Raw genomic sequence first — 27085 nt, 5'->3', positions numbered from 1 at the left:
ATGGTGTTTACCTCGGGGCTCCCTGAAAGTGGTGACATATCCCTCGGCTCCTAGAGATAAGGGCAGCCAGGTGGCTCTGTGTGGTGTGCGAGGCCTCCACATGCAGGCTCCACCCCCCGCAGACCCCATTGGCTGAGGTTACCGGACAATTGGAGCTGGCGCATGGGGCGGAGGCAGCACGTGGAGCCCCCAATCGCCCCTGTGCCTCAGAGACAGAGGGACATGTCCCTACTTCCGTGGGCCATGTGGAGCCAGGTACGGAGTCTGCCAGCCCTGCCAGACTTTTAATGGCACGGTCAGTGGTGCTGACCAGAGCCGCCACAGTCCCTTTTTCACCAGGTGTTTCAGTTGAAAACCAGATACCTGGCAAGCTTACGAGTTGCAGAATGGGCCTAGATCCTGACTGAGGCTACTGGGCACTCTATCAATATAAACAATTAAAATAAAAAGGAAAATAGGAATACTATGTGTTCAGGATCCACCAATATAAAACAGAGATCACTATCTAAATAAGAAATAAAGTATTAAGTCAAAGAATACTTCCCTAACATTTTAGAAGCATTCCTACTTCTGCATGTCTGAGATGAGGAACACTGACAAGTCTTAGCCAAAGAAATAACTTAAGAACACTCTTATTTTTAAAATGTGACTTTGCTGACATTTTATTAGAATCTATTTTATAATTTAATTTTTCCATCCTTAATGGTATTGATAACCACCTTTTAATAAACAGGGTTGCCAACTTTCTAATTTCACAAAACCAAACAAACCAAACCCCTGTCCTGCCCTTCTCTGAGGTCCCACCCCTCTTGCTCCATCCCCCCTCCCCCTCCATTGCTTGCTCTCCCCCATCCTCACTCACTTTCACCCGGCTGGGGCAGGGGGTTTGGGTGTAAGGAGGGGGGGTTAGGACTCCAGCTGGGGGCGTGGGCTCTGGGTGGAGCCAGAAATGAAGGGTTCTGGGTGCAGGAGAGGGCTCCAGGTTGGGGCAGGGGCTTGGGGTGGCAGGGAGGGGGTAAGGACTGTAGCTGGGGGATGAGGGGTTTGGGTAGCAGGAGGGGGCGTTCCGGTAGTTGGTGAGCATTCATCTTTCTTCTGCTAAAATAACTAAGCCTGATCACTACCATTGTGAAAAAATTTGATATCCACAGTAGCTGTCTTTCAATTCAGATGAGTGAATTTCAGAGAAGATTGGGACTGGGACCTTTCCTCAATTCCCTAATTCCCCAACAACCCCATAGAGGGTCCAGTGACAAACCCTTTTATCTTAAGTTGCCATCTTGAGGGAAAAGGATTTGTTAATCAACAACTTCTGATGTTTCAGTCAGTAGCAGAAAGACTTGAAAGGTTCCGTGTTCCTTCACTTGTACTTTTAGAAAAGTCCTTTTTGTTGTCCTGGGATCTAATTCATCCTAGAATGTACTGCTCTGTAATAAAGAATCCCTGTTCAGGTGGCATTTATCCCACATGATTCACTGTGCACTAGTGGAGGATCAGGATCACTATGGTAAGAAATCCAAAGAATGTATTCTGGGACTTCAAATGTCCCAAAATAAATTAGGGAATTAGTAGTGAGATTGAAGGCTTGTGTGGAAGAAGAAAGTTAACTTTCATATATGTGTCTCTAGATTTATTTGGTGCTTCAGGATTTGTGAGAACTCAAAATTCCAAGTGAATCTTGTAAGTGCAAATTTGGGTAAGCTGAACCTGCTGGTTTCATGAAAATCTCATTGACTCAGTCTGAGTTGTGGGGTTTAGCAGACTCCTAATTACTGCAAGAATTGCTATAATGAAAATCATAATTAAAAAAAAACTTACAATACAGTATGATTAATTGACATGATTTAATTACTTCCACCTTGCATGGAGATAAAGCAAAATCCTGAAGATTTTGTTACCAAACACTATATTGGCAATATTATAAAAACAACAACAGGATTCACTTCAACACATAATTTTGTTAGATTTTTACTGTTTCTCTTTTAAATTCTGTGCAAATTCTGAAGAGTGTTTTGCAATTCAAATAGGGCCTGGTTTGGTTGTAGATGTAAGTATGAAATAAGTAAAGGGCTGATTTCTAACTAATATTAGAAATTTTAAAGAGTTTTAGATTGAAATCTCTTCTTGCATATGGCTACATTATTACTTTAAAAACAGCCCGGAAGAAAGGATGTTGTATATACTGTACCACCCTAGGATTAATCCTGGATGGCATTGTGACTCGGACTCACCTTTGAGCTACAATTCCTCCTCTCCACTTTGCCATTAGACAGTATTAACTGACAGCTGGCCTGAACCAACTCCCTTCCAATGTCCTGCACTGGCTCAGCTACTCTGACCAGTCCCTAAGGAGATGAACATTGGAGACTGAATCAAAACCCAGCAATTAGTAAATTATAGTCCCAAAGATCATCAGTACAAGCAACAAAATATTAAACTTCAGCTAAGCCAGAAATTTTGATAAGAATCCATAGTGAACCTAGAAAAAAAACTTTAAAGAGTCTAAACACCAATGATTAAATCATCCCTTCAGCTCAGATTACAAAAATAATTACTGACATACTAGTTCCATTTTCTCCCTTTGTTTCAGATTTTTGGTTACAGCTAGGCCCCCCCCCCCCAAGAGTGTTGCCAGTTTAGCCATTTTCCAACCTCCCTTTAAATGTATCAGAGGGATAGCCATGTTAGGCTGTATCCACTAAAACAACGAGGAGTCCGGTGGCACCTTAAAGACTAACAGATTTATTTGGGCATAAGCTTTCATAGGTAAAAAACCCACTTCTTCAGATGCTTCGGATGGTTTTTTAGCCACAAAAGCTTATGCCCAAATAAATCTGTTAGTCTTTAAGGTGCCACCGGACTCTTCGTTGTTCCTGTAAATTTAAACACCTCCCATCCTCCTCGAATTTCAATTCATGGGAAAGACTCTGCAGACTCTCCAAATCCTGTCCCCTATGCTAATCTTGAGTGAAAAAGCTTTGTGCAGGGATACTCTGCATGGGACAGAATCCCCACACTTCACCCAAAACACACACACAAAAGGACAGCAGAAGTACTCCATAGCCTCTACTGCAAGTAATTGGCTTAAATTTTTGTTCTTTATTTCATCCCATTACTCCTATTCTAGGCTCTTTATTATATGAAAAATTAATTTCCTAGATATAGTTGAAGATGTAAGGCCAGATTCAGAAGTGAGTGTCTGGAAAACTGGTTAAAATCTAGATAATGGTGTAACATGCTGCCAGATGCTGAGAGAGAGGTGTGTAGCCTCTGAATTTGGTTCATGTAATAAGGTAGTAAGACAAATGTGGCAAAGATGGATTAGTATGCCTCATGCTTTGGAATGCTTGTGTTTCAAAACTATGCACTTAAGAAATGGGCTTATTTAAATCATTTAAGAGAGCCAACTGAACTATTTAATCCTTAGAATCCTTTTATGTACTTTGTTAGAGAGAAGAAAGGTGAAGAAAAGACCCAAGGATATTATTGTACCTGTTTTAGAGTCCCACTCAGTTTCTCATGCTTTGGTGTGTGACAAGGTTGGATTCATTGTAGCTCACAGTTATGGCTATCTACTGCCTTTTGTGAGTTCTTTTCTCTCTGCAGATGGGATTGGAAGCTGCTCATAGAAGCTTCCACTGTTTGTCTCCCCGTCTGCTTGTCAACTCTCTTAAGGTATGTTCTTGGCCTAAAAAAAAAAAAGTCTAATTTTGTTCACACTCCTCTGAAGTTACTATTTCCTTTTAAAACATCTTTCTAAACTTCTGACTCTACAGCTGCAACAGGTTCAGCCCCTGCCTCAAAGCTTCATTATGTCTGTTAGTGACACTTCCTAAAAAGTTGCCTGTGTTCTGTTGCTGATTTCTTTATGCTGATCTATCTTCTTTTGGTTTGTTTTTCAGAGATGGGGAAGCCCTTCAGTGGTTTTAGCTCTCTTCCTCGTTTGTTCTGCTTATTGTAGCATCCATCTCTGTAGCATCTTTCCAAAGATTTAAAAATATAAACAATAATAATAATGCCTCTCTCCTCCTCCTTTCCTTCTCACCCTCTAGGAAGAACTGAGTGATTTACATTTAGTTTAATTTTGTTAAGACTTTGGGGGTAGACACTGTGTGAGTGAGAAAGAATTTATTGTGGGAAAGCTATATCCAAGAGATGCCTTTTACATGATGCAGGTTAGTGATCATTCTTAGCTCAACTGGGTGCAAGTTGCAGTTATGATTTGTCTATCTAATTTGTCCACCATAGATGGACAGGTTTTTTTTGCCACAAGAATACTTAAGACACAACCAGATATGAGAGAGACATTAAGGTGTCATCCCAAAAGATCAGATTCCGGTGCAAAGCCCTCACTACCCAAAGCTCCCATATACATTTGACACAGACTCACAGGAATGGTCTAAGAATAGTGCAACTGGTATGTTATGTGACTGCTTTCCCACTCTGTTTCTTTCAGGACAGTGTGTTTATGCTCAACAGGATTAAAGAGAAATATTAAAAAGAGTTAAAGCAGTAAAATTACAGGCAAAAAGAATTAAAAACAAACAGTTTTCAAGAAAGAAGAATGTATTATAAATGAACCTATAGATTTTAATAAGAAGTTTAAACATTTCTCCCAGGCTTTGGAAAATTCTTTTGACCAAATACAATTTGATCAAACTATTGGAGACATCTCCTTTAATTCACTGTCATTAGAGCAGAATGGTCACATGGCTAAAACATTTTCCCATATGAAAACTGAAAGAGCTATTGAAGACTTAAATCAGATAAAGCACTGGGTTGAGATCGCTTTCCAGTAGACTTGCAAATACCTTTCCTAACCTACTCTTCCCTACACTATTTCAGAACTGTCTGAGGCATGAGTGATGCTTTGAGATATATGTAGGACTCAAATTACTTTGCTAAAAAAATGACAAACTGGACACTGACTGTCGAGATTTTCCCCAGCTCACAGTTAAATATACTGTGCAAATCATTGACAACATTGTTGATTAAGTGACTGGAAGATACTAAACCCATTCTCATATTCATAAATAGGTTTTATAAAAGGAGTAGATAATGCACCAAAAATGCTTCATTAGCTGGTAATACATAGAAAAATGGCATCTCATCACACTGATTTCTCTACGAACACATTGCAGTTAGTTGCAGAGAATACCATTGACAGGGATGAATGGCTATATTGGCAGTGTTTCATAAAATTAGATTTAGGCTGCTATTTTTATTCTAGATGAAATGTCTGTTAAACTGTCCTGTGGACAGTTTAATATTTCTTCTACATTCCATCTGAGAAGGGGACAAGAAGAAGATGCCTTCTCTTTTTTTCTTTAATGAAGATGGACTATGAGAGATGGTGTTATGACAGAAGGCATTACTGTTGTTGAGAAAGAGCATAAGTTCAAATGTGTATGTGGATGATATGCTCATGCAGCATAAGGATCTTGTTTCCTCAGCCCCATGGCTCTTTAATTAATTAACATACAAAAGATATTGTTTTAACTTAGAGAAGTCTCAAACTAGACATATCAAAAAGACCAGATTCCACACAATTTCTATTTCAGATACAGAAGGATATCAAATATTTATGGATAATGGGATGGTTCCTGCAAACTTGAGGAAATTTTCACTGAATTCAATGGGAGTTCCACACAAGCCTGTGGAGAGTTTGCAGGATCAATCCCAAAAATCCGAGGTTGGCAAAACATAATTTTGCTTCATTTTAACTTCATTTTGAATCAGTTGGGGAAAAAAGACATTGAGAAATGGCTTCATTTGCCATTTTCCATGATTAAAATGTACAGATTATTTTAAAAGAACACTAGTCCCATCTTCACAAGTGCCACCTTCACTTTTCAAATGGCTAATAAAACTCCTTTATCATAATTATGTGCCAGCACAGGGACAGATTTGGTATCTTTCGGGGGTGGAGGCTCTTTTTATATTCCTACAACACAAACATCTGCCTACTCATCTGAGAAAGAAGTTAATCTTCAACTCTTCAGAGTTTGTATTACCATGATTAGAAGCACTGATAAAATATGATCTAACCAGTTCATCCATACTTCCTGTCTGGAATACCTCCTTAACTTCAGCACTCCCATATGAAAAATATAGTCTTCTATAAACATCTTTACAGTGATGGATTTAGTTTATGGCCAAAAAATTGCATATTTTTGTTGTTTATCTCCTACCACTGTCATATTCCATTTATCAATTATTAAAGTGCACCATTCAGACAAACACTAGAAAATTATGGCAAAACGACTGAATTAAGAAAATTAGAAATAAAGACATATTAGCATAAACCATGTGGCTCAATTGCATAGCACATTTCCTGAAACATATAATCAAAGATTAATGGGAATTTAAGTTGAATTCAAAACACCTCTTTCATATCCTTCCCCACTCCCTTTGTCTTCTTTGCTTCTTACATTAGGCTTAGCTGGAACTGGCTTGTGCTTGCTGTTTTCATCCAAATCCCTCTTAAAACTATAGTGCTTCTGTACACCGTTCCAGTGATAACTCACCAAATTAAAAATAGATAAGCTTAAAAGCTTGCTCTGCTTGGAGTTTTAATATTTATCCAGTGTTATGATGTCTGAATGGCACTGTCTGTGCATGATTTAGATTAGATGAGTTTAGGTGAGATTAGAATTAGAATTGTGTCTTCTACTTTGTTCACCCAATATCAAGCATATTGTTTGACAAATAGTAATAATGATAAAATAGCTAAGTAGAGGACTGGAAATATGTATTCCATACTGTCCAAAGTACAGATGTACAATTAAAATGTTATCATTTGCCAATGGTTACCACACAATGGGGTCTGAGAGACCAGATTTTCCCTCTACTTACAATGTAAAATACCTACGGTACTTGCTTGGAAACCAAGCAAAAGTTAAATTTTCAGTGGCAACAACTGTACTTCCATTTAATTCTTTAGTGTACTTTCACAATAAGATGCCATTACTAGATTCCTGTGTAAGGGCTGGCTTAATGTGTGACAGATAATACAGACAACAACATCTTTATCCTACATTTTGTTGTCATAGATTATACCAAATTCTAAACAGAAAAACTGATCAAAAGTGGCACACACCAATATACAGCCTGCCCTCAAGATTATACGAGTTAGGCTTATTGAATGAATTAAAAGTACTAAGTAGTGGTGCAAACTGTTCTACAGCAATTTGAGAGAATAAGAAAGGGTCATCCTCAGAAAATGGAAATCCAAAAATTTACCAATTTACATAAAGGCCTAAACGGCCTTATCTAATACATCACTGTGAAAATGTTTCTATAACAAAGTGCACAAAATTGGAAATATATAGCAGTATTTGAAATCCTATAAAACAGTGGTTCTCAACCAGGGCGGGGGTACATCAACTCATCTAGATATTTGCCTAGTTTTACAACAGACTACATAAAAAGCACTAGTGAAGTCAGTACAAACTAACATTTCATACTGACAAAATGAGAAAGTAAGCATTTCAGTAATAGTGTGCTGTGACACTTTTGTCTTTTTATGTCTGATTTTGTAAGCAAGTAGTTTTTAAATGAGGTGAAACTTGGGGTATGCACACGGGTGCTGGAACATTTTTATAATGGGGTACTGGTGATGGAAACCATGGATTTGGTGTTTGTTATAACTACTTCTAGCCAGGGGGTGCAGCATTACCGCAAGTTCCAGCACCCCTGGGTATGCAAGACAAATCAGACTTCTGAAAGGGGTACAGTAGTCAAGAACCACAGCTATAAAATACTTACATGAAAGCAGATCTTCATAGGACTTTGTCAGTTTTGTTTTTTAATATTGTTCTTTATAATCTTTGGAAGATATCAAAGCTTCTGTCTTTTAGAGTTTAATAACTCTATAGGCATTTGGATTAAAGAATATTGTCTTGTATTTTACGCCAATTCTATACATTCTTACTCTGTCATAAATGACATTTGCTTTAAATAATTTTATATTTCCTTTAATCTATCTTTATTTTGACCAAGAGTATAAAATCATCAACAAAACAAAAATCAGAAACTGTTCCCAAATTAACTAATGAAATAATCTATCTTTAAATTATCTCCTTAATACATTCTAACATAAAGAATGTAAATCTGTGATAGGTAAAACCTGTGTTATTTTAACCTTTAGTCAATTTTATCTGGATATGAATGTGTTTATGAGAATTTTGATATAATATGCTACAACTCTGGTATTAATTGCAAATGTTTCCTTGTTATCTGTAACAAACACTTAAATAGAATACATCGTTCATATTATAGTTTCAAGTGTCTGCATAGGAGTATAGGTGCAATTTACATCTCTTCATCGCAATATTGCAACCAAAAGTCAACAGAGCAAATATGTCATCATGTATTAAATGTATGCACACTAAATTGCCATGCATGGACTTTAAAAATACATTGTAAAACATTTATTTTGGGGTCATTGCAAAACAATTTACTGTCCCTTTAGCTTTTATAATTCAGTATAACAGAGAGAGAGAAAATATTATGAGTGTTAGCCATGTATAGGTATACATAAAGTTGAAATATTGATATTCATCCTGCATAAGGGTCAGTACCCTGGAGAACTGCCCTAGGAAACCTGGGAAGGAACTGTGACTCAGATTAGGACCATTAGCCACTAGCCAAAGCATTAAGTGTCTGGAAAAAGTCTTTGTCCCTGTTGCGGGGTAGCTCCCCCCCATCAAGCGGGGGTCAGGTTGTATGGGAATTGAAGTAGAACTGGGATAGCCCAAAAGGCCTAGACTTCCCAGCCACCACAGTAGTCCTGGCTCCCAACAGTGTTGCCTAATGGTTGGGATCAGTGCAGCAGCCCTTTGGTGAGAGTCCATGGCTTAGTGACCGGAGTCAATGGGACCACCCTTTGTGGAGGGGCAGTGCAGCCTAGTGGCCAGAGTGCAGTGGCCATCCACCAGGAGTGGGCAGTGGCCAGGGTATCCAGGCCTTCCCTACTCCACTGGATCCCAGCCCAAGGCCCTGTCTCCAGCAGCAGTATCCACCACCAGCTCAGCAGAGATCCTTACAAAACATGCTGAGTCAAGCTCGCTACCTCAACCAGATCAATGCTTAGTCCTCCTGGGCTACTTCCTATCCGTTCTTCCATGGCTGGTAGTTTCAGGGGTTCTGTGGTCTCTTCCCCATCTGTGGTATTGGGGGGTTGGTTGGAGCTGCAGCCCAGCTGGCCTCTGCATCCTGGAGCACTGGCAGTCCATCTCCAAGAGCCAGCAACTCACTTCTATTCCCTTCAGCAGTCAACCCAAACTGAGCTAAGTTGCTCCCTTTTATATCCTGGTTCCAGCTGAAGCATGGCCCAGCAGGGATGAGGGGGCGTGGCCTTTTGGCCTCCAGAGTGTGATTAACCCCTGCTAAACCAGTGTGGGATAAGTATTCCCCATCACAGTCCCTCTCTGCTCACTTGCCTATGTGGGGAAACAGCAGTCCATGGAGCCTGCACTCCACTCCCCACCCTGTGTCTTGGGTGACGATCTGGGTAGGCCACAGATGGTAAGACTCCCACTGAGTTCAATGATTATTTGATTTGGCCACTGAAGCATTGTGTTGTATTCAGCAGAAAAATACGTGGATAGGATTATACTACATTAACTATATATCCAACATACAGGAGAAGTGCATGTGAAGGAAATGTTAGATATTTTATTTTGTTCAAGTGCACCCAGTAATGTGTCATCTAAGGGCATGCGGACACTGCCCCCCTGTTCAGACTATGGGGTGTGTGAATAGCCATTCACATTAAAGAGCTGCACTGTAGTTCCCCCATGTAGATGCTGCTGGTGTGAACTTAAAGGTCTTGAGTTTGCACTAATGTAGTCCAAACTACTCCCTTAGTTTGAACTGCAGGGCAATGTAGACATGTAAGTTTACATCAGTATCATCTCTAATTTTAAAATTTTACTTTGCCATAAACATATTTTATAGCAATGAATATATTTTTACAAAATATATGTTCCGTGCAAAGTCTTCCAATCTGTAAGACTAAATTATCATTTCTTAAAGTTAATCACAAGTGCTTTTGAAAAATCATAAGTAGGGACAGGCCACTCAGGAGTTATACCTTTTAATGTTACACAAAGCTAATGTGAAAAGATTTTAAAACAGGAAATTATTTAGAATACTGTATAATGAATATATTTTATTCACTAAGGCCCCAGTCCTGCAAGGGAGATCTTTGCAGGCAGACCTCTATGCTTATTTTCAGTCCTAAACTTGATACTTTTCTCCTTGCTGCCATCTCTGTTTATCGTGCGCTGAGGTTTCTGCAGTAACCTATGTACATAGCTGTGATCATAGAAGTCTCTAGATGGTTTTCTGGTGGCATAGGCATTGATTAATCATCTCATTTTGTCACTGTATCTTTTTTAAAAACTTATATTAATTGAACTTTTCAAAGAATTTGGTTCCATTTTAAAGCCGCTAGACTCAAGTGAGCTTGACATTTTGCTCAATTTGTTCTTCCAAGTCTGGTCATAAACCTTAAAAAACATTGGTACTTCATAATATTTTCCTTTAAATTTAATTATTTTTTAAAAAAATTACAGAATGACTATAAAAATGGCTTTACTACACTTACAGAACATTAACACTCATCTTATTATGGTAATGTGAGCTGCAAACAAAATATTGGATAATTGTATCATAAATTGGTTCAGACACCTCTAGTACCTTTTGGACTGTTGGTTTAATTTAATCTTACAAAATTCTAAGGCAACCCAAAATAAAATATGTGCCAAATATATATTTGAAAGTCTTCTCTAAAAGCCACATTGCTATTAATTTGAAATAACAGAGGTTGCACGTTGGCTGTTCAGCTGATGGAGCCAGTATTTTGAAAGTAATTCATGATGGTAATTTCATTCACATTCACATTAGTTGAACTGGCTACTGCATGGTTGAATTTGTGCCAGCTATTAGTGCCAAAACAATTGTCATGCATTTGTGATATGCTAGTAAAAACATGTTCTATTTTGGACAATTCTGGAGTTGAAAATGTTGAGTCCTTCCCTCCATTTGAACACAGAGGCATTTTTTTCATCCTTTTTGGAAAAACAAACGTAGATTCTTGCGTTGACTTCTGTTGTCCATTAGGGTTTTTGTAATAACACTTTGAGCTTACACTAATGCAACTATTTGAGAAAGTGAAAGAGAGACCTGGTGTCTTTCAAGCTCATTTAATAAACACTGTCTTAACCACATAATGAATGGAAAACATGATATTTTTAACTTTTTTGAACTGGTTTAAAGACTTTACAAATTCTTCAGTGAAATGCACTGACAAGGGGGAAGACAAGACCTATAGAGAGAATCCCCTGATCTATTGTTTTGGGTAAGTTACGCTTCTGTTGGCATAGACTGCAATACTTCTATTTGTGTTGTGCCTCACGCAGAACTATTTTAAATGTTTTCTGGTAGCATTTTTAGTTGCATTCTTTCTGAGCAGATAACTCTTCTACTTAAAAATATATAACAAATCATATTAATTAAAATGAATCAATCAGACAAGTTGAGTGGTGTTTCAGAATGATTCTAAGGGCCATAAATTCAAGTTAATGATTGCACTACTTCTTCCTGGGTTTGAAGAGGCTCCTTGATGCATTAGGGGAAGAAGAAAAAGACAGCCACCCTGTTTAAGAGCATTTATCTGGGTAGCTTGCTCAAGTAACTGCACAGACTTCTTATCCAGCCAGATGTTATAATCATATCATAAATCTGAGGATGAAGCAGGCAATCATAATAGTCATTCACAGTAGCTAATATTAATACTTCATTGTGCTGAAATGTGGCAGTAGAGTCATATCTATATGGGATAATAACATGTTAATTATTGCAAAACTTTGGTCATGGACATGCACCTTATATCGGTCTATTGAGAGTATATTTCATTGCTTTTGGTAAAGTGTTTCTTACTTGAGTAATTGAGGAACTGTGTGCTGTGTGAGATTTGACCAAACTGCAATTTAAGCGGGGGCAACCTTTGTCTGGCTTGCTGGGGGAAGGGATATATTGCTTTAAAGCAGGGGCGAGCAAACTTTTTGGCCTGAGGGCCACATCAGGTTTCGGAAATTGTATGGAGGGCCGGTTAGGGGAGGCTGTGCCCCCGCCCCCTATCCGCCCCGCCTCTTGCTTCTCACCCCCTGATACTCCCCTGGGACTCCTGCCCCATCCAACCCCCTGTTCCCTGATGGCCCCCCCAGGACCCCTGCCCCATCCACCACCACCCCCGCTCCCTGTCCCCTGACTGCGCCGGGGACCCCCAGGACCCCTGCCCCATCCACCACCACCCCCCGCTCCCTGTCCCCTGACTGCTCCCCACTGCCCCATCCAACCCCGCTTCCTTCCTGACTCCCCCCTCCAGACTCCTTCCCCCATTCAACCCCCTCCATTCCCCGCCCTCTGACAGCCCAGACCCCATCCACACCCCTGCCCCCTGACCACCACCCCAAACTCCCCTGCCCTCTATCCAACCCCCCTACCCCCTTACCACGCAGCACAGAGCACCAGTGGCTGTTACATTACAGCCGCACCACCCAGAGCGTTCCGCCGGTGTACTGCAGTAAATTACTCTCTGTAACTGCTACCAGTGTAGCACATTCCTACGCAGAGCAGCTTAATACACTACACCAGCAGCATGGCGCGGTGAGGCTGCGGGGGAACAGCAGGGGAGGGGCTGGGGGCAAGCCTCCCCGGCCAGGAGCTCAGGGGCCGGGCAGGACAGTCCCGCAGGCCGGATGTGGCCTGTGTGCCTCTCCTTTAAGGGTAGGGGGAAGAGAGAGGCACAGACGCTGCTACAAAAGCAAAGCAGGTTAGCATGGTGATGCTGACTCATCCCGCAGGGAACGGAAGGGCAGGGAGTTGATAAAGGGCATGCCCGGTGGGAGAAGCCTCCTTTTCCCCAGGCTGGGCAGAGCAGCACCCACCCTTGGAAGTGACAAAATACCAGGTTTGATTAGGACCTGCTGTGGGCATCGTGCTACCTGCTCCTTTCTTTTCCCTCACCAGATTGGCCAAGTAGGGGTGGGGGTGGGGTTTCGCCTTCCTCACAGCCGGATCCGGAGGGCTTTGTTAGGGTGAGTAGGGAAGGGAGTTAAGCTATGATGTCGCAACTCAGTATGTGGGGCAGATGTCCAGTGCAGGTATTCTGTAGGCAGGGGATACAGTGACCAGATAAATGGCTTGGTAAAGGACTTAAAGGAGGTGTTTGGTAAAGGAGCAGAACAGCAGGGGCTCTGGGTGCCTATGACTGGCATGGCAGTGAGCCAGCTTCCCCGCTCCCTTATAGCCCACCTTAGCCCTCATTCAAGGGAGGGATGGTAAGGTCCCAGCAGTGGGTTGGCTGGAATCTTGATGGAAAAAGTAAGGACTGACAGAAGCCCCCGGGTAGATATTGAAATAATCATGGAGTTACCTGCACTCTACACTGTTATCTACCGGTTAGTCCCAGATATCTAATAATAAAGTTTCAGCCTGATTAAACCATATCCAGAGTCTCCTGTCCTTCTGGGGCATTGATTGTGTGAATATCAACCACCATGGTTTCAGACAAACATTAAGCCTCCTAATCTTCTTGATGGTTATATTGGTTGTTCCTTTCAGTGATCTGTCACAGAGAGGAATGCCCAGTGATTAAAAGATAAATGCATGCTGGTGACCAACAGATTATGAATAAATGCAAAAATGGGTTATGACCTGAAATAACTTTTAAAGTATTAAAACACCTTTTTGATCTGAGCACTTAGCCAGTTTTTAGGGGGTTGTGAGTTGTTTCTGTTAGGAGGAGAAAATGATGATGGAGTCAAGTATTTCTTTGGTGTGATCCTGATTATTTACAAAAAATGTAACCACATCCTGTTTCCCTGAATACCATTGGAATCAAACAACAGGAGAAAGTCATTTGCTCAGAATTCCAACCCTTTTTCCAGCCAGCACTTTACCCAGAATGTTCTCTCTTAAGCCATGTCTACACTACCACTTATGTTGGCAAAACTTTTGTCACTCAGAGGTGTGAAAAAATACCCCACTGAGCCAGCAAGTTTTGCCGGCATAAGCCCTTGTGTGCACAGCACTATGTCAGTGGGAGACATTCTCCCGCCAACATAGCTACGTCCACTGGTTGAGCTGATTTTATTATGTCAACAGGGAGCTCTCTTCCATCAGCATATTGCAGCTACACAAGTGATTTTACAGTGATGCAGCTATGTGGGTGCAGCTGTGCTGTTGGACGCTTGTAAATGTAGACATGGCCTTAGTTTTTCTTGGGGTGATACTGGTGTTTTTCCAGCCATCATGGCTTCTTTCCTTCTCTGATATTTCTGCTGCTTCTTTCCCACCCACACAGATACACAGCTGCAACCAGATCAGTCCCTTGTGTTTATCAGACCCTTGAGAAACCGCATGGCTCAGCCACTGCCCAGACTTACATGCAGTCAAGTCATTGGGCAGTAGTTTTCCATTGTTTCAGCTATTATTAAACAAAGGAACATTTCATTGTTGAAATAGCTTGAATGGAAAGTGGCTCCCCCACCCAGGAGTTTCAATGGAGTGGTGTAATTGCCCAGCCCCCAACATAATATAAAGTGTTTTTATAGTATTTGCAGGAGGGAGGGGAAGCTTGTATTTAACCTGTTTGATGTAAGCACAGAGGGCTAAATTCTGATTTTACTTGCACTGATGAGAATAACTCCCTTTAAATCAAATTATTTCAGATTTACACTGGTGTAACTGAGATCCAGATCCACAGTCTGACCCAAAATCTTTAGTAAAACATAAGCAACACAAACTACTCTAGCCTCTGAGATGTGGCTATTATTATATTAGTAATAATTACTAATTACTAATATTATTATTATGACATTAGTAATAATGCTTTTAGTGCTAGTGGTCTTGTTCTCATTTAGAGTTGCCATGACCATTTGTCCTGTGATCAAAGAAATTATAATATGGATTACCTACCTGGACTTATCTTTATTATAAAAACTATTTCTGTTGGGACTCTTTGATCCTATGCCGAGGCTAAATTATTATACAAATTTGTGCAATGTTGTTATACTAGTTACAAATATGTTTCTGAGAGATCTCAGAAAAGAACTGCCTCCAACCCCAGTTACATTGGAAAGGGTTTAAAGACACTGGTTCATTCTATCTATGGATAAATGTCCCTTGCCTCCAAATGATAAGTATCAGGAGCCTGAATCTCCTCTTGCTTACATAGGTTTTACATCAGTATAACTTAACTGAATTTGACAGAGTTACTTAGACTATTGTTCAAGACACTATACAAAACCTGCTCCCAAGAGCTTTGACCCAGATTTTTAAAGATATTTAGGCATTGTCTAACTGATTTAAGAATCTAAATCTCATTTTCAAAATTGATTTAGGCACCTAGGAGCCTAAGTCCCACTGACTGTCATTGGTTCCCATTGATTTTCATCTTCCTCCACAGCTCATAGGTTGCAGTCATGGAGCAGCTGAAGCGCCTCTTCGAACCCCCCCTACTTGCATTAGCTAGACCATCATCAAAATTAATCAAGCCATAGCAGAGTTCATTTACTCAAGAAGAAAGGGGTATTACTCACCTTTCAGGATTTGGCCCAAACTGACTTTCAGAATTATGGGCAAGATTTTCAAAATTTGATGTCTAAAGTGAGGTTCCTAAATCCACATTTAGGCACCTAAACAATTGATAATTAAAGTTAATGGGAGCTGCAGGTGCTCAGCAGTGCTGAAAATCAGGCCAAACTTTAGGCACACAGTGTATTCCTTGTATATAATAAAATTACATCAAAGAAAATACTAGACTCTATCAATTTCTACTTCCAATTGGAACCTCACAGGTCTCTGAAGTTTGACTAGCTGCTCAGGTTGAAAAGTTGCAACACTAATTACAAATTAGGAATAAAACAAATACTATGAGTCAACAGTGAGCCACCAGTTTGCTCTGTTGCCAAGAAGGCTAATGACATTTTGGGCTGTATAAGTAGGGGCATTGCCAGCAGATCGAGGGACGTGATTGTTCCCCTCTATTTGACATTGGTGAGGCCTCATCTGGAGTATTGTGTCCAGTTTTGGGCCCCACACTACAAGAAGGATGTGGAAAAATTGGAAAGAGTCCAGCGGAGGGCAACAAAAATGATTAGGGGACTGGAACACATGACTTACGAGGAGAGGCTGAAGGAACTGGGATTGTTAGTCTGCAGAAGAGAAGAATGAGGTGGGATTTGATACTATCCAACTTTCAACTACCTGAAAGGGGGATCCAAAGAGGATGGAGCTAGACTATTCTCAGTGGTACCAGATGACAGAACTAGGAGTAATGGTCTCAAGTTGCAGTGGAGAGGGTTTAGGTTGGATATTAGGAAAAACTTTTTCACAAGGAGGATGGTGAAGCACTGGAATGGGTTACCTAGGGAGGTGGTGGAATCTCCTTCTTTAGAGGTTTTTAAGGTCAGGCTTGACAAAACGCTGGCTGGGATGATTTAGTTGGGGATTGGTCCTGCTTTGAGCAGGGGGTTGGACTAGATGACCTCGTGAGGTCCCTTCCAACCCTGATATTCTATGATTCTATGATAGTTTGTTGGACCCCCAGTGGTCCATGGACCACAGGTTGAGAACCTTAACTATCTCTTAGCTGTCTTAAATGAAGGATGCGTTCATACATCAGTTTGAATGAGGTTTTAACTCAATTAATAATAAGGTTTCATCCAGCTTATAACATTATTTATACAATAATAATTTTGCTGAGTATTTATAAAGTATTAAATTGCAATAAAGCATATAACACTGACAGACTGGAGCTTAGTGCATGAGTCTCTACTGTATAAGCGAAAAGCTAATTGACTATTAGCTGAGGCTGTAGATCAGACTCAATCTCTTTCTCTCTCTCTCTAACTGTTCTCAGTGCCACTAGATGGGCAGAACACCACACCCAGGAGGTGTGTGGGTTGCATACATATGCAAAAAAGAACAAACACCAGACAGCTTTTTATGTTTTGCTTTTTCTTAGACAGAGTTAGCCTTATTTCCTTGGCAGTTAAATTAGTCAATATCCTGCTTAATCAAGAATCAATTAATGGTTTTATTAACAGCTGGAATCTGTTTTGACACTGATAAATAAAACATATCACAATCTGTAAAATGCAAAGGTAATTTTTCTGCATTTTATAGTTTTTGTAATTTGTTTTGCCTTTGTATGTGGTGGTAATCAATAGAACGTATATTTTATTTATTGGCATTTCTATAGACCTCATCACAGCAGTATTTCAGCATCTTATAAATAATGAATAAAACATCACAACTCCTTCTGATGAAATATATTATTATATAGGTGAGGAAAAGGAGGCACACAGCGATTAAAAGGTTTATCAAGATTACATAACGAGACTGTGGTAATACTGGGAATATTATCTAGCTCTCCTGCGTCTCCATCATGTACCTTAGCCACAAGACTATCCTTCCTTCGAGGGTAAGGATAATTTGGCAATGGTTGTCTTCTTTATACAGAATTCTGTAAGGTATATGTTAAACTTGGTTGTATTGGATTACAAATTATGGAAGTCTTAACCACTAATGCTTCAGGAAACACTTTGAAAAACTTTGTTTTGAAACAGTTATTCATATTGTTTACCCATTTTTACTAATGACTTTGCATGATATCAGGATATTTGCTTTGAGCAGGGATCGGCAACCTTTGGCATGCGGCCCACCAGCGTAAGCCCCCTGGCGGGCCGACCTGGTTTGTTTAAGCCACGTCTGTAGGTTTGGCCAATCGCAGTTCTCACTGCCTGTGGTTCGCTGTTCCAGGCCAATGGGGGCTGTGGAAAGTGGCAGCCAGCACATCCCTCGGCCCACACCGCTTCCCGCAGCTCCCATTGGTCTGGAGTGGTGAACCGCGGCCAGTAGCAGCTGTGATCGGCCGAACCTGCGGACGCGGTAGGTAAACAAACTGGCCCGGCCTGTCAGGGGGCATACCCTGGCGGGCTGCAGGCCAAAGGTTGCCGATCCCTGGCTTTGAGGGTCATCTACTCCTGCTGTCCATGAGATCCTGAGATCTAAGATCTCCTGCACGGTTTCTCTAGATTTTGCTATGTTTGCTAGACCTTACATTTTTATTTAAAAAACAAAATTTCTAATCCCCTCTGGCAGTAAAGATACATCTTCACAATGCATATCAATGTACTGCTATCATTTTGTATCAGTCTGCCCTCATATATGCACGTGAAACTCTCACTGAAGTCAGTGGGACTTTCAGATAAATATTCCATCTTTTTACCGAGGACAGAGTGGCTCGGTGTAGACAGTATTTATTAGCAGTTAGGAAGTCTGAGTTCTCTTCTTGGTACTGACCTTGATTCTCTGCATGACCTTCAGCACTGAAATTCTCTATACCTCAGTTTTCCCATGTGTAAAAAGTGGTGATCGTATTATTTACCCACCTTTGTCAAGTGTTTTGAGATTACATTATAGGCTCTTTGGTGCAGGGACTGTCAATATATTGTGATACAGGAGGGCCAGGGAGCAGTGTTAGAGTGTTAGAGGGGAAATATATAAGCTCAAGGCTAATTAAGGCATGGTTCCCTGTAGACTAGGGAGGGTTGCTGCAGGTTAATTGGAGCACCAGTTGTCAATTAAGGCCCTGTCAGGAACCTAATAAAACCCCGTGCTTCAGGCAGTCAGAGGAGGACTGGGACTGGAATTGGAATGTGTGCTGTGATGACCAGAGAACTGAAGTAAGGGAGACTCCCTCCCCGCAGCATCTAAGGACCGAGGGTAACCCCACCTAAGGGGGATGAGGGAAACCCCCAGGGGTTGAGAGTGGCTGGGACTCAGAGTGAGGAGCAAACCCTCCCCTGCTTCCCTCCTCTGTCACCTCCCGGGCCGCTACCAGGGTCCTCAGTGCCCAAGAGCAGGGGTAAGGGGTGGCATCGTAGCACCCTCCCCCTCTACACACACAGACTAAGAAAAGTGCAGGACCCACCATGTGAACATTAGCCATCTTGTCACAATGTTATTTGTTTGTACAGTGCCCTAGCACATGATCCATGATTGGGGGCTCCTAGGTGCTGTCATAATAAAAATAAATAATAGTTTGTGGATGAAAAGTGTTGGTAAGTGCTAAGTCATTATATTACTGCAGCCAATCAGACAGAAACTGAAAAGGAGAAGTTTGAATTTCCTGTATTCACCTCAGTAGAAATGCGGGGGGAGGGGGAAGAGGGTGCTTGGAGAGGTCACCATTTTGCTACTGATATCATACCAGAAACATTTAGGAATTGAATCTATCATCACTTATATGGCATTGCAAATGGCTGTGGCACTACAGTAAAATAGACTAAAGAGAGTCCCTGGTCCAAACAACTTATTCTAAAAGCCAAACTTGTTTACAACAAAGTATAGACCCAAGACAGAGGGCCTTATTCCATTCTTACATACATCAGCGTAAAGCAGGAATAACTACCCTCATGTCAGTGGGATTCAGTATAAAATTGGTGTACATGAGAACAGAATCAGGCTCAGAATGAGATGTAATGCTATAATGTTAGTGGAACAGGTAGACCTTCAGGAGATTTTTGGAGGAAGAGGGGTTCCCAGTGCAGATGAATGTTATAGTCATGACATTTATTGGAAAGGTTTTCAATAGGTCTTTAGAAATGATCAAATACTCTTGATCTTGACAATGGAGATGTTTATTGCTGTTCTTTAGAAGTGAGAGTAAAATGGTGCTTACACTGTTATTGTATAAAGAAAACCCTGTTTCTGTGGAGTGGTTTGTGGAACTTTAGTAAAACTTTGCCCCATCATCAGCAAATTCAATTCTGCTTAATAAACTAATAAATATGTTTGAATGTCCTTCCTTGTGTCTTACAATAACTGATGCTGAAATATGAATGGTGCTAAATAAAAATAACTATCTGCACAGTCATTCCCTGCAGATGTTCCTAATAATGATATGAAAGGTAATATTATAAAATATGAAGAATATTTCTTAAAATAAGCCTATGTATCACTGATAGTGAAAACATACATACACAGAGAATGCAGTAAAAAGAGACCATACTTGTAATTAAAACATATATTTTCTATCTAGGGTGCTCTGTTGTTCACTTAGGATCCAATCCCAATCCCTTTTGTAGTCAATGACACTTTTGCGATTAATTTTAATAGGGGTAGCTAATCGTAGGTTAGAGTGGGTATCCATATGAGAGAAAGGGAAGATGCTTGTGTCACTTCTAGAGGTGACAGTGTATGTGACATTTTCAGAAAACTAAGCCATTTTGTAAGGAAGCTCTTTAAATTCATTTGTACCCTTTAACAGTATGATGACCTGCCACACTGTTCATGAATAGAGAATCCTGTGCTTTCTGATTTTCACTTTAAAGTAATTAACTCTGGGAAGTATTTGCCAACCTCCATCTCAAAAACACATGCTAGCTGCTCCACCTCTCTCTGTCAGTTTTGCACTGCTTCTGGTCAATTTGCTATTAAGGTGTGATACAAAACTGAAAGGGAAAATGCTGGGGCATAGACATAGGAGGAAGCTTGTCAGAGATTTGGCAGTTTAAATGCCAGAAGGCTTGCATAGGGTGTGATTTTTTTTTCTGTTCATATCTAGTGTGGTTCAGAAATTTCAGTTAACACAATACGTTTGGCAATAAACAGATGGTGTCTATTTTGAATTTTTTTATCAGTTTGTTTAATGACTGATTTGAAAAATACAGGGGAACTAACAAAAGTATATTTTCTTTCAGATGGGAGATGAAAGAAGATGGAGCTCTGGAAGAGGACGAAAAAGCTATGGTGGAACACCTAAAAAAAGTTTATTTCATACAGACCCCTCTTGCCTCAGAAGATAAAGAAGAACTGTCACCTTGAAAAGCGTTTGTGTAGCACTTTCTGCTGAATTAAACATTATTACAATAATTGTTTAGTGATAACTGAAAAAAATCCCTCTTATGCATACATTCAATGGCTAGAAAGCAGGGGAACTTGTATCTGGACGAGTAGCAGTTAGAAACTAAAGGATGTTGCTCTATTATTGCCTAGTCACCCCCTTAAAACAGCAACTGTTATGTGTGTGTGGTAGCCAAGAATAATGTGAAAATGCTGTGTTACACGGTAGGACATACCTTGGTGCAGCGGAAACAAGAAGCTGAAGGCCAAATGAGGAACTGTTTTTAAAGCATAAAACCACAGCATTATACATACTACTACTTTGGACATTTTCCAGCCTAAGTTTGCCAGTGTATTACAGATGTCCTGTGGGCATCCAAGTGTATCTAACCCTATGTGGGTGTGCCAGAGGTTAGAGATCAGAGCTCAGGAAGCCTCTTCCCTAGTTCCATCCAAATGCACCCTTATGAAGGACTGCTCAGGTTAGTGGTGACAGGCTCCCCAGAGAAGGGGAAGATTCCCAAGACTGTGCCATGGACCTGACCTCTCACCTCAGCATCCACCTTTTTTTGTGGAGTGCAGCGGATACGCCCGTGTGAGTGACTGTAGCAGAGGCTGCTTTAGTGGGTGCTTCCTCGGAGAAATTGTGGCTGCCTCAGGCATACCGCTCCCACTGAGGTAGAACATCTCCTCATCCACCATGCCATGGGGCTCAGACTTAAAAGCACATTGTTCACAACAGCTTTCAAGTTTAAAAGGCTTTAAAATGCATGCTTTTATTGAAAACAAAACAGTTCAAGTGCAGACAGTGCTCCAAGAACCATCTTAACAGTGAACTGAGAAATGAAAAATCTATTTTTCCATCCACTGTTTCTTTCTAATGTAAGTATAGTTAAGTCCATTTTCAATGATAAACCCTTTACAGCTGTGTTACCTGATATTCATATCAGTCATAGTCAAAATTTGTATTTTCATCTGAAATCTCCTTCAAGACAACCAGTTGTTGGCTGCAAGGAAGGGCTCATGAACATTGCTCTATTGTAAAAAAAAGCCAGACTTTTTTATACTTACTTTTTTGCTTTGGAAGCATGGAGTTCTCGTTTCCCTTACTCTGCTGGAGAACACTGACAAGAGCTTAGTAGGGCTGTGACCTGAGCTCCGTTTCCTAGGCAGGGGGAGCTGGTTCTTACAATCAGCCCACAATGGGTCTGAATCTCCTCTCAGAGGAGTTTTTTATTGGTATAACTCCATTGAGTTGAACAGAATTACTCCTGATTTACAATGATATAAACAAACGGAAAGTTGGACCAGTGTGACCTCTCTTTTCCAAAGGACCTTGGTAAGATCACGTTAAGACCTAAATAGTGATGCTGCATGAGACTCCAATCTAATCCAATCTCCCCTGACTGGTCATTTTTCTAATGTAGAGCAGACATTAGACCATTTCAGATGATATCTGCATCTCATAGTCTTCCAAAGATCTTGCCTGGGTCCACCAGCAAAGAGGGAAATGAGGCATTGATATTTCTAAAGTGTTAAAAATAGAAATGAAAAAGCAGCCTTTTTTCACCTTGAGACAGTCAGTATACATCATAAAGCGGATAAAGCTGGAGGGTAAAAACAATTTCTCCCTGCTTTGGATTTCGCTTTTAAAACCACAACTAAGCTTTTAAAGCTTGAAACATGGATAGCGAGATTCCCTAAAATGGTAGATGCAATATGCTGACAAATGAGGCATACATGCTCCTAGCCATATTAATAATATGTCAAGTGGTTGGAGGTCAATCAGCATACTTGGATTAGTCTGTCCTATTCTGTCAACTGTTATTTTACTGTGTAGAATAGCTATTAATTTGTTATTGTATAGTCATACAAAATAAGGGCTTGTCTACACAGAGAAGTTGACTGAAATAGCTAATCCACAATAGCACCCCATGTGATGCTCTTATTCCAGAATAAGAGTGACTTTTTCTGATAAACTTTGGAAGTAGATTAAGGTAAACTGGAAAAAGGCACTCCACTTGGGGAGTTACTCTGGAATAGGTATAATGCTTTAAATTGACACCCTCCCTTAATCCAAAATAAATGTGTGGGCAAGCCTTAAGAAATACCATTCTCAATACCTCCCTTCAAAAGTTCACTCAATAGCAACCCAGTGGAAAACTCTGGGATAGTTACATCTTCCATAGTAGGGATATATATATATATTTAATCTTTACAAAGTAAAGCTAAAGAGATGGAATCAGCACTCTGAATAAAGTCTGAAAATGTTCACAATATCTTACTCAGATGTTTTTCTTGTGCAAATCTACTCTGTCTTCATAAACCTAAGAGTATAAACTAATTCATATTTGAAGCTGAATTTTCCCCTAAACCATTAGTGAGGAATGCAGGTAAAGTCCATATGAAGTGTTCCTTCTCACTGGCTCTCAAGATGTAATGGGGGAAATAACTTGCACTGAGCAGGCAATTTTGCAACATTCTGTGTTTGTTTTTGAGTGGAATTAAGTCTGAATAAGAGCAATGGAGTTTAAAATTATGATTGCTAAATGGAATACCATTGATTTGTCAGAAAGACTGTTTATTTTATTTATTTATTTTGAAGGAGAGCAAGAAGTAATACTTAAAAGAGGCTGCTTATTTTTACATCTGTTTCACCTCCATCTAAAATTAAGAATATTTGTATAACAGGACCCTGCTTTCCTTAACTTCCTCCCATAAAATAGTGTCTGTACACTATATTTAAAGTTCAGTTATCTCCAGAAATTACTTTCATTTTTAAAAGTGACATATTCATACTCTTATAACTATTTGCTCCCTTAATTTATATATTAGCTCTTCTCATATGCTTGTTGATCCAAGACTGGCTTTCACATATTTGCACTCATTCTTAGTTGAGAAAGGCGAGGAGGTGAAATATAGAGATTTTAGCAGAGTGAATTCACAAGAAAAGGAAGATATAATTGTAAAAGATATAGGAGTTTAAGGGCCAGATTCACTCCGGTGGTGCTTCACTGGTGTAATCTGACCCCATAGCCATGCAAATTTTCCTGGAAAGACCAAGTGTAAGGATGTCACAGGTGGCACTGGTCCTCTAAGAGTAAAGAGGCTAGTGCACCTGTGTCTGGTCAGCTGACCCTGGGCCCTAGAGGAAGGGAGATTGGATGAGTCGAGTATGGGAGTTAGTGAGGAGTCTGGGGGAAAGAGAGAAAACAACAGAAAGCACTCAAATATGGGGCTCTAGCTGCCTGAAAGAGAGGCTGCTGAGAGCAGAGTGCTCTGCAGGGGCTCACTGGGACTAGGGAGACAGGGAGAAGCCTGGATGGTGGGAGGAGGAAACTCTGGAAAAAGAGGAAGACCCAGGGGAGTGCCACTGTGCTGTACATGGGGCATGGAGCTTGGAAAAAACGTGGGAGGGACGTGAGACTGTGATTAAGCCCAGGGTGGGTGGATATTGTTTGCACTGTTTTGTTTGCGCTTTTCAACTCTAGAAGGGAACTTTGGGGTAAGCCCGAGAGCCCACCAGTCTGAAGGATGACTGAGACTGATGAAGACCCTGGAGTCACAGAAGGAAGTGGAGCTTGAACCTTTTAAATTATGTTATTGAACTTTATTTGAGGATTTGCGCTGTCCATATTAATCAATTACCCCTGGGTGTTATTAGCCTAAGAGAATGTTGGAGAAGTACTCTTGAGGAACCTGAGAAGGGAAAAATGAGGGTGGGGCACCTGGAGGACCATGCCACAGCATGAGGGTGCACTCTGACATGATGATCCTATGAGAAAGGGTTACACTTCTGTTGGGTACAACTAACATAGCCCTGTCTTGATGGGCTAACTCATCAGAGTTACCTTAACATGATAGGAAAGTCCTCTGACTGCTCAATATAAAGGGAAGGGTAAACACCTTTAAAAATCCCTCCTGGCCAGAGGAAAAACCCTTTCACCTGTAAAGGGTTAAGAAGCTAGGATAACCTCGCTGGCACTTGACCAAAATGACCAATGAGGAGACAAGATACTTTCAAAGCTGGAGCGGGGGAGAAACAAAAGGTATCTCTGTCTGTGTGTTGTTTTGCCAGGAACAGAAAAGGAATGGAGTCTTAGAACTTAGTAAGTAATCTAGCTAGATATGCGTTAGATTCTGTTTTGTTTAAATGGCTGATAAAATAAGCAGTGCTGAATGGAATGTAGATTCCTGTTTTTGTGTCTTTTTGTAACTTAAGGTTTTGCCTAGAGGGATTCTCTGTTTTGAATCTGGTTACACTGTAAGGTATTTACCATCCTGATTTTACAGAGGTGATTCTTTTTATTTTTTCTTCAATTAAAATTCTTCTTTTAAGAACATGATTGCTTCTTCATTGTTCTTAAGATCCAAGGGTTTGGGTCTGTGTCTGTGTTCATGTAAGCAAATTGGTGAGGATTTTTATCAACCCTTCCCCAAGAAAGGGGGTGAAGGGTTTGGGGAGGATTTTGGGGGGGGGAAGACGTTTCCAAGTGGGCTCTTTCTCTGTTATATATTTGTTAGATGCTTGGTGGTGGCAGCAATAAAGTCCAAGGGCAAAAGGTAAAATAGTTTGTACCTTGGAAGTTTTAACCTAAGCTGGTAAAAATAAGCTTAAGGGGTTTTCATGCAGGTCCCCACATCTGTACCCTAGAGTTCAGAGTGGGGAAGGAACCTTGACAGTTGGGTACAACTAACATAGCCCTGTCTTGATGGGCTAACTCATCTGAGTTACCTTAACATGATAGGAAAGTCCTCTTACCGCTCATTAAGAAGCAGGCTAACTAATTTGAAGCTGTCTTTGAGTGTAGTACAGGAAGTCTAGTCTACAACATAGCCAGCTGACATGGCTGTAAATATATTACCCTGCATCTTAGTGAACACTAAGAAGGCTTTCTGTCATATTTGAATTAACATAATTGAAAAACACACCCTTTGTACATATCAAGACAGGGCTATAGGGGCTTTCACGCCACTCCTCTCTCTCACTCTCTCTCCTGCTGGTGTAGTAGGGGAAAGGATCCATGACATTCTTGAAGTCCAAGAACTCTGAACTGTGTTTTCACCTCCTTGGAACATTTGTTGCCTGGGATATGTCAATGCATCTCTCACGGAGTGCTGATAATGTACAGGGCCAGTCCCCTGCCTGACGCATCAGCAGGATTAGGAGAAAGCAAAGGTGAGTTTTAAGCCACTTTTGCACACAGACCCTGAGCTATACTTTCTGCCCCACAGTGACATCCAAGGACTTGCCCCTTATTTTCCATAAGATGTGTTTATTTTAGTCCTTGGGAAGGGTATAGGCACCTTTTTATTTTAATTTAGCATTAATTGTCATGAAAAGAAAAAGAAAACCCCAATGTGTTTTGCCACATTGTGTCTGAACCATTATAATTTTTACTTGCATGAAATATGAAAGCTATTGAAATTTAAAAGGAAAGTGTATGCATGATCTATGTAACAATATACGTTAGTATTTTAAAAAGTTCTGCTCTTCTGGTTTCAAGAAACTCATTTAAACTCCAATTCAGGATGGTACTTAAGCATGTGTGTAAATTAAGCATGTGTGTATTCTCATTGGTCTTCAGGTTATACACATTCATAAGTACCTTGCAGAATCAAGGCCTTAAATACCTGGTGACCAGTAGGGTAGTCTGATCTCATTAACATTTTCTGCTTATTATATTTTAAAACGTTAAACAAAAATGTTGAATTACTCAAAGCCAGCGAATGGTGCACCTGGCTAGAGGTAACCACATATTTCTGTCACTGTTACCTTCATCGTCTCTTCTCCTTTCCTTTAGTTTGTTTGTAACATTCTTGTTTAAAGCTGGCTGGAAATTTTCCAATAAAACATTTATCAGAAAATGATGATTCATCAAAATGTTTCCTGGAAATATTTTGGTTTTGACAAACCTCCACCGAAACACAGGCAAGGTTCCATTAGAAACCTGCCCCAGACTGCTTGGGTAGGGTTACAACAGAAACCAGCCTGGTTTCCTGTCAGCTGGAGGAGTCTGGGCTCCAGGATCTGTGGTTCTGGGTCAGCTCTGCCATACAGACTACTTCAGAGTTGGGGATTGCAAGAATTCCAAGGGTCCTGGATCCAGACTGGGACCCTGGAAACCCTGGGATCCCCAGCTGGAGAAAGGGACTCTCCAAA

At 40.6% G+C, this 27085-nt stretch overlaps 1 protein-coding gene across 10 annotated transcripts in view; it reads left to right on the top strand.

Moving 5' to 3' along the window:
- KIAA0825 (KIAA0825 ortholog) overlaps window positions 1-26793 on the top strand; it is a 413723-nt gene extending 386930 nt beyond the window's left edge. For all 10 annotated transcript variants that reach the window (XM_048849271.2, XM_048849272.2, XM_075128575.1 and 7 more), the window contains one exon: window positions 20781-26793. In XM_048849271.2, coding sequence (XP_048705228.2) covers window positions 20781-20904 — 124 coding nt within the window. In that variant the 3' untranslated portion in view covers window positions 20905-26793. The remainder of the gene's footprint in view (window positions 1-20780) is intronic.
- The last annotated feature ends 292 nt before the right edge of the window (window positions 26794-27085 follow it).

This window comes from Caretta caretta, chromosome 5, assembly GCF_965140235.1.
Source record: "Caretta caretta isolate rCarCar2 chromosome 5, rCarCar1.hap1, whole genome shotgun sequence".
NCBI classification, from domain to species: Eukaryota; Metazoa; Chordata; order Testudines; family Cheloniidae; genus Caretta; species Caretta caretta.
The sequence above is the reverse complement of the archived record's forward strand: the minus strand, read 5'-3'. Positions and strand labels throughout refer to the sequence as shown.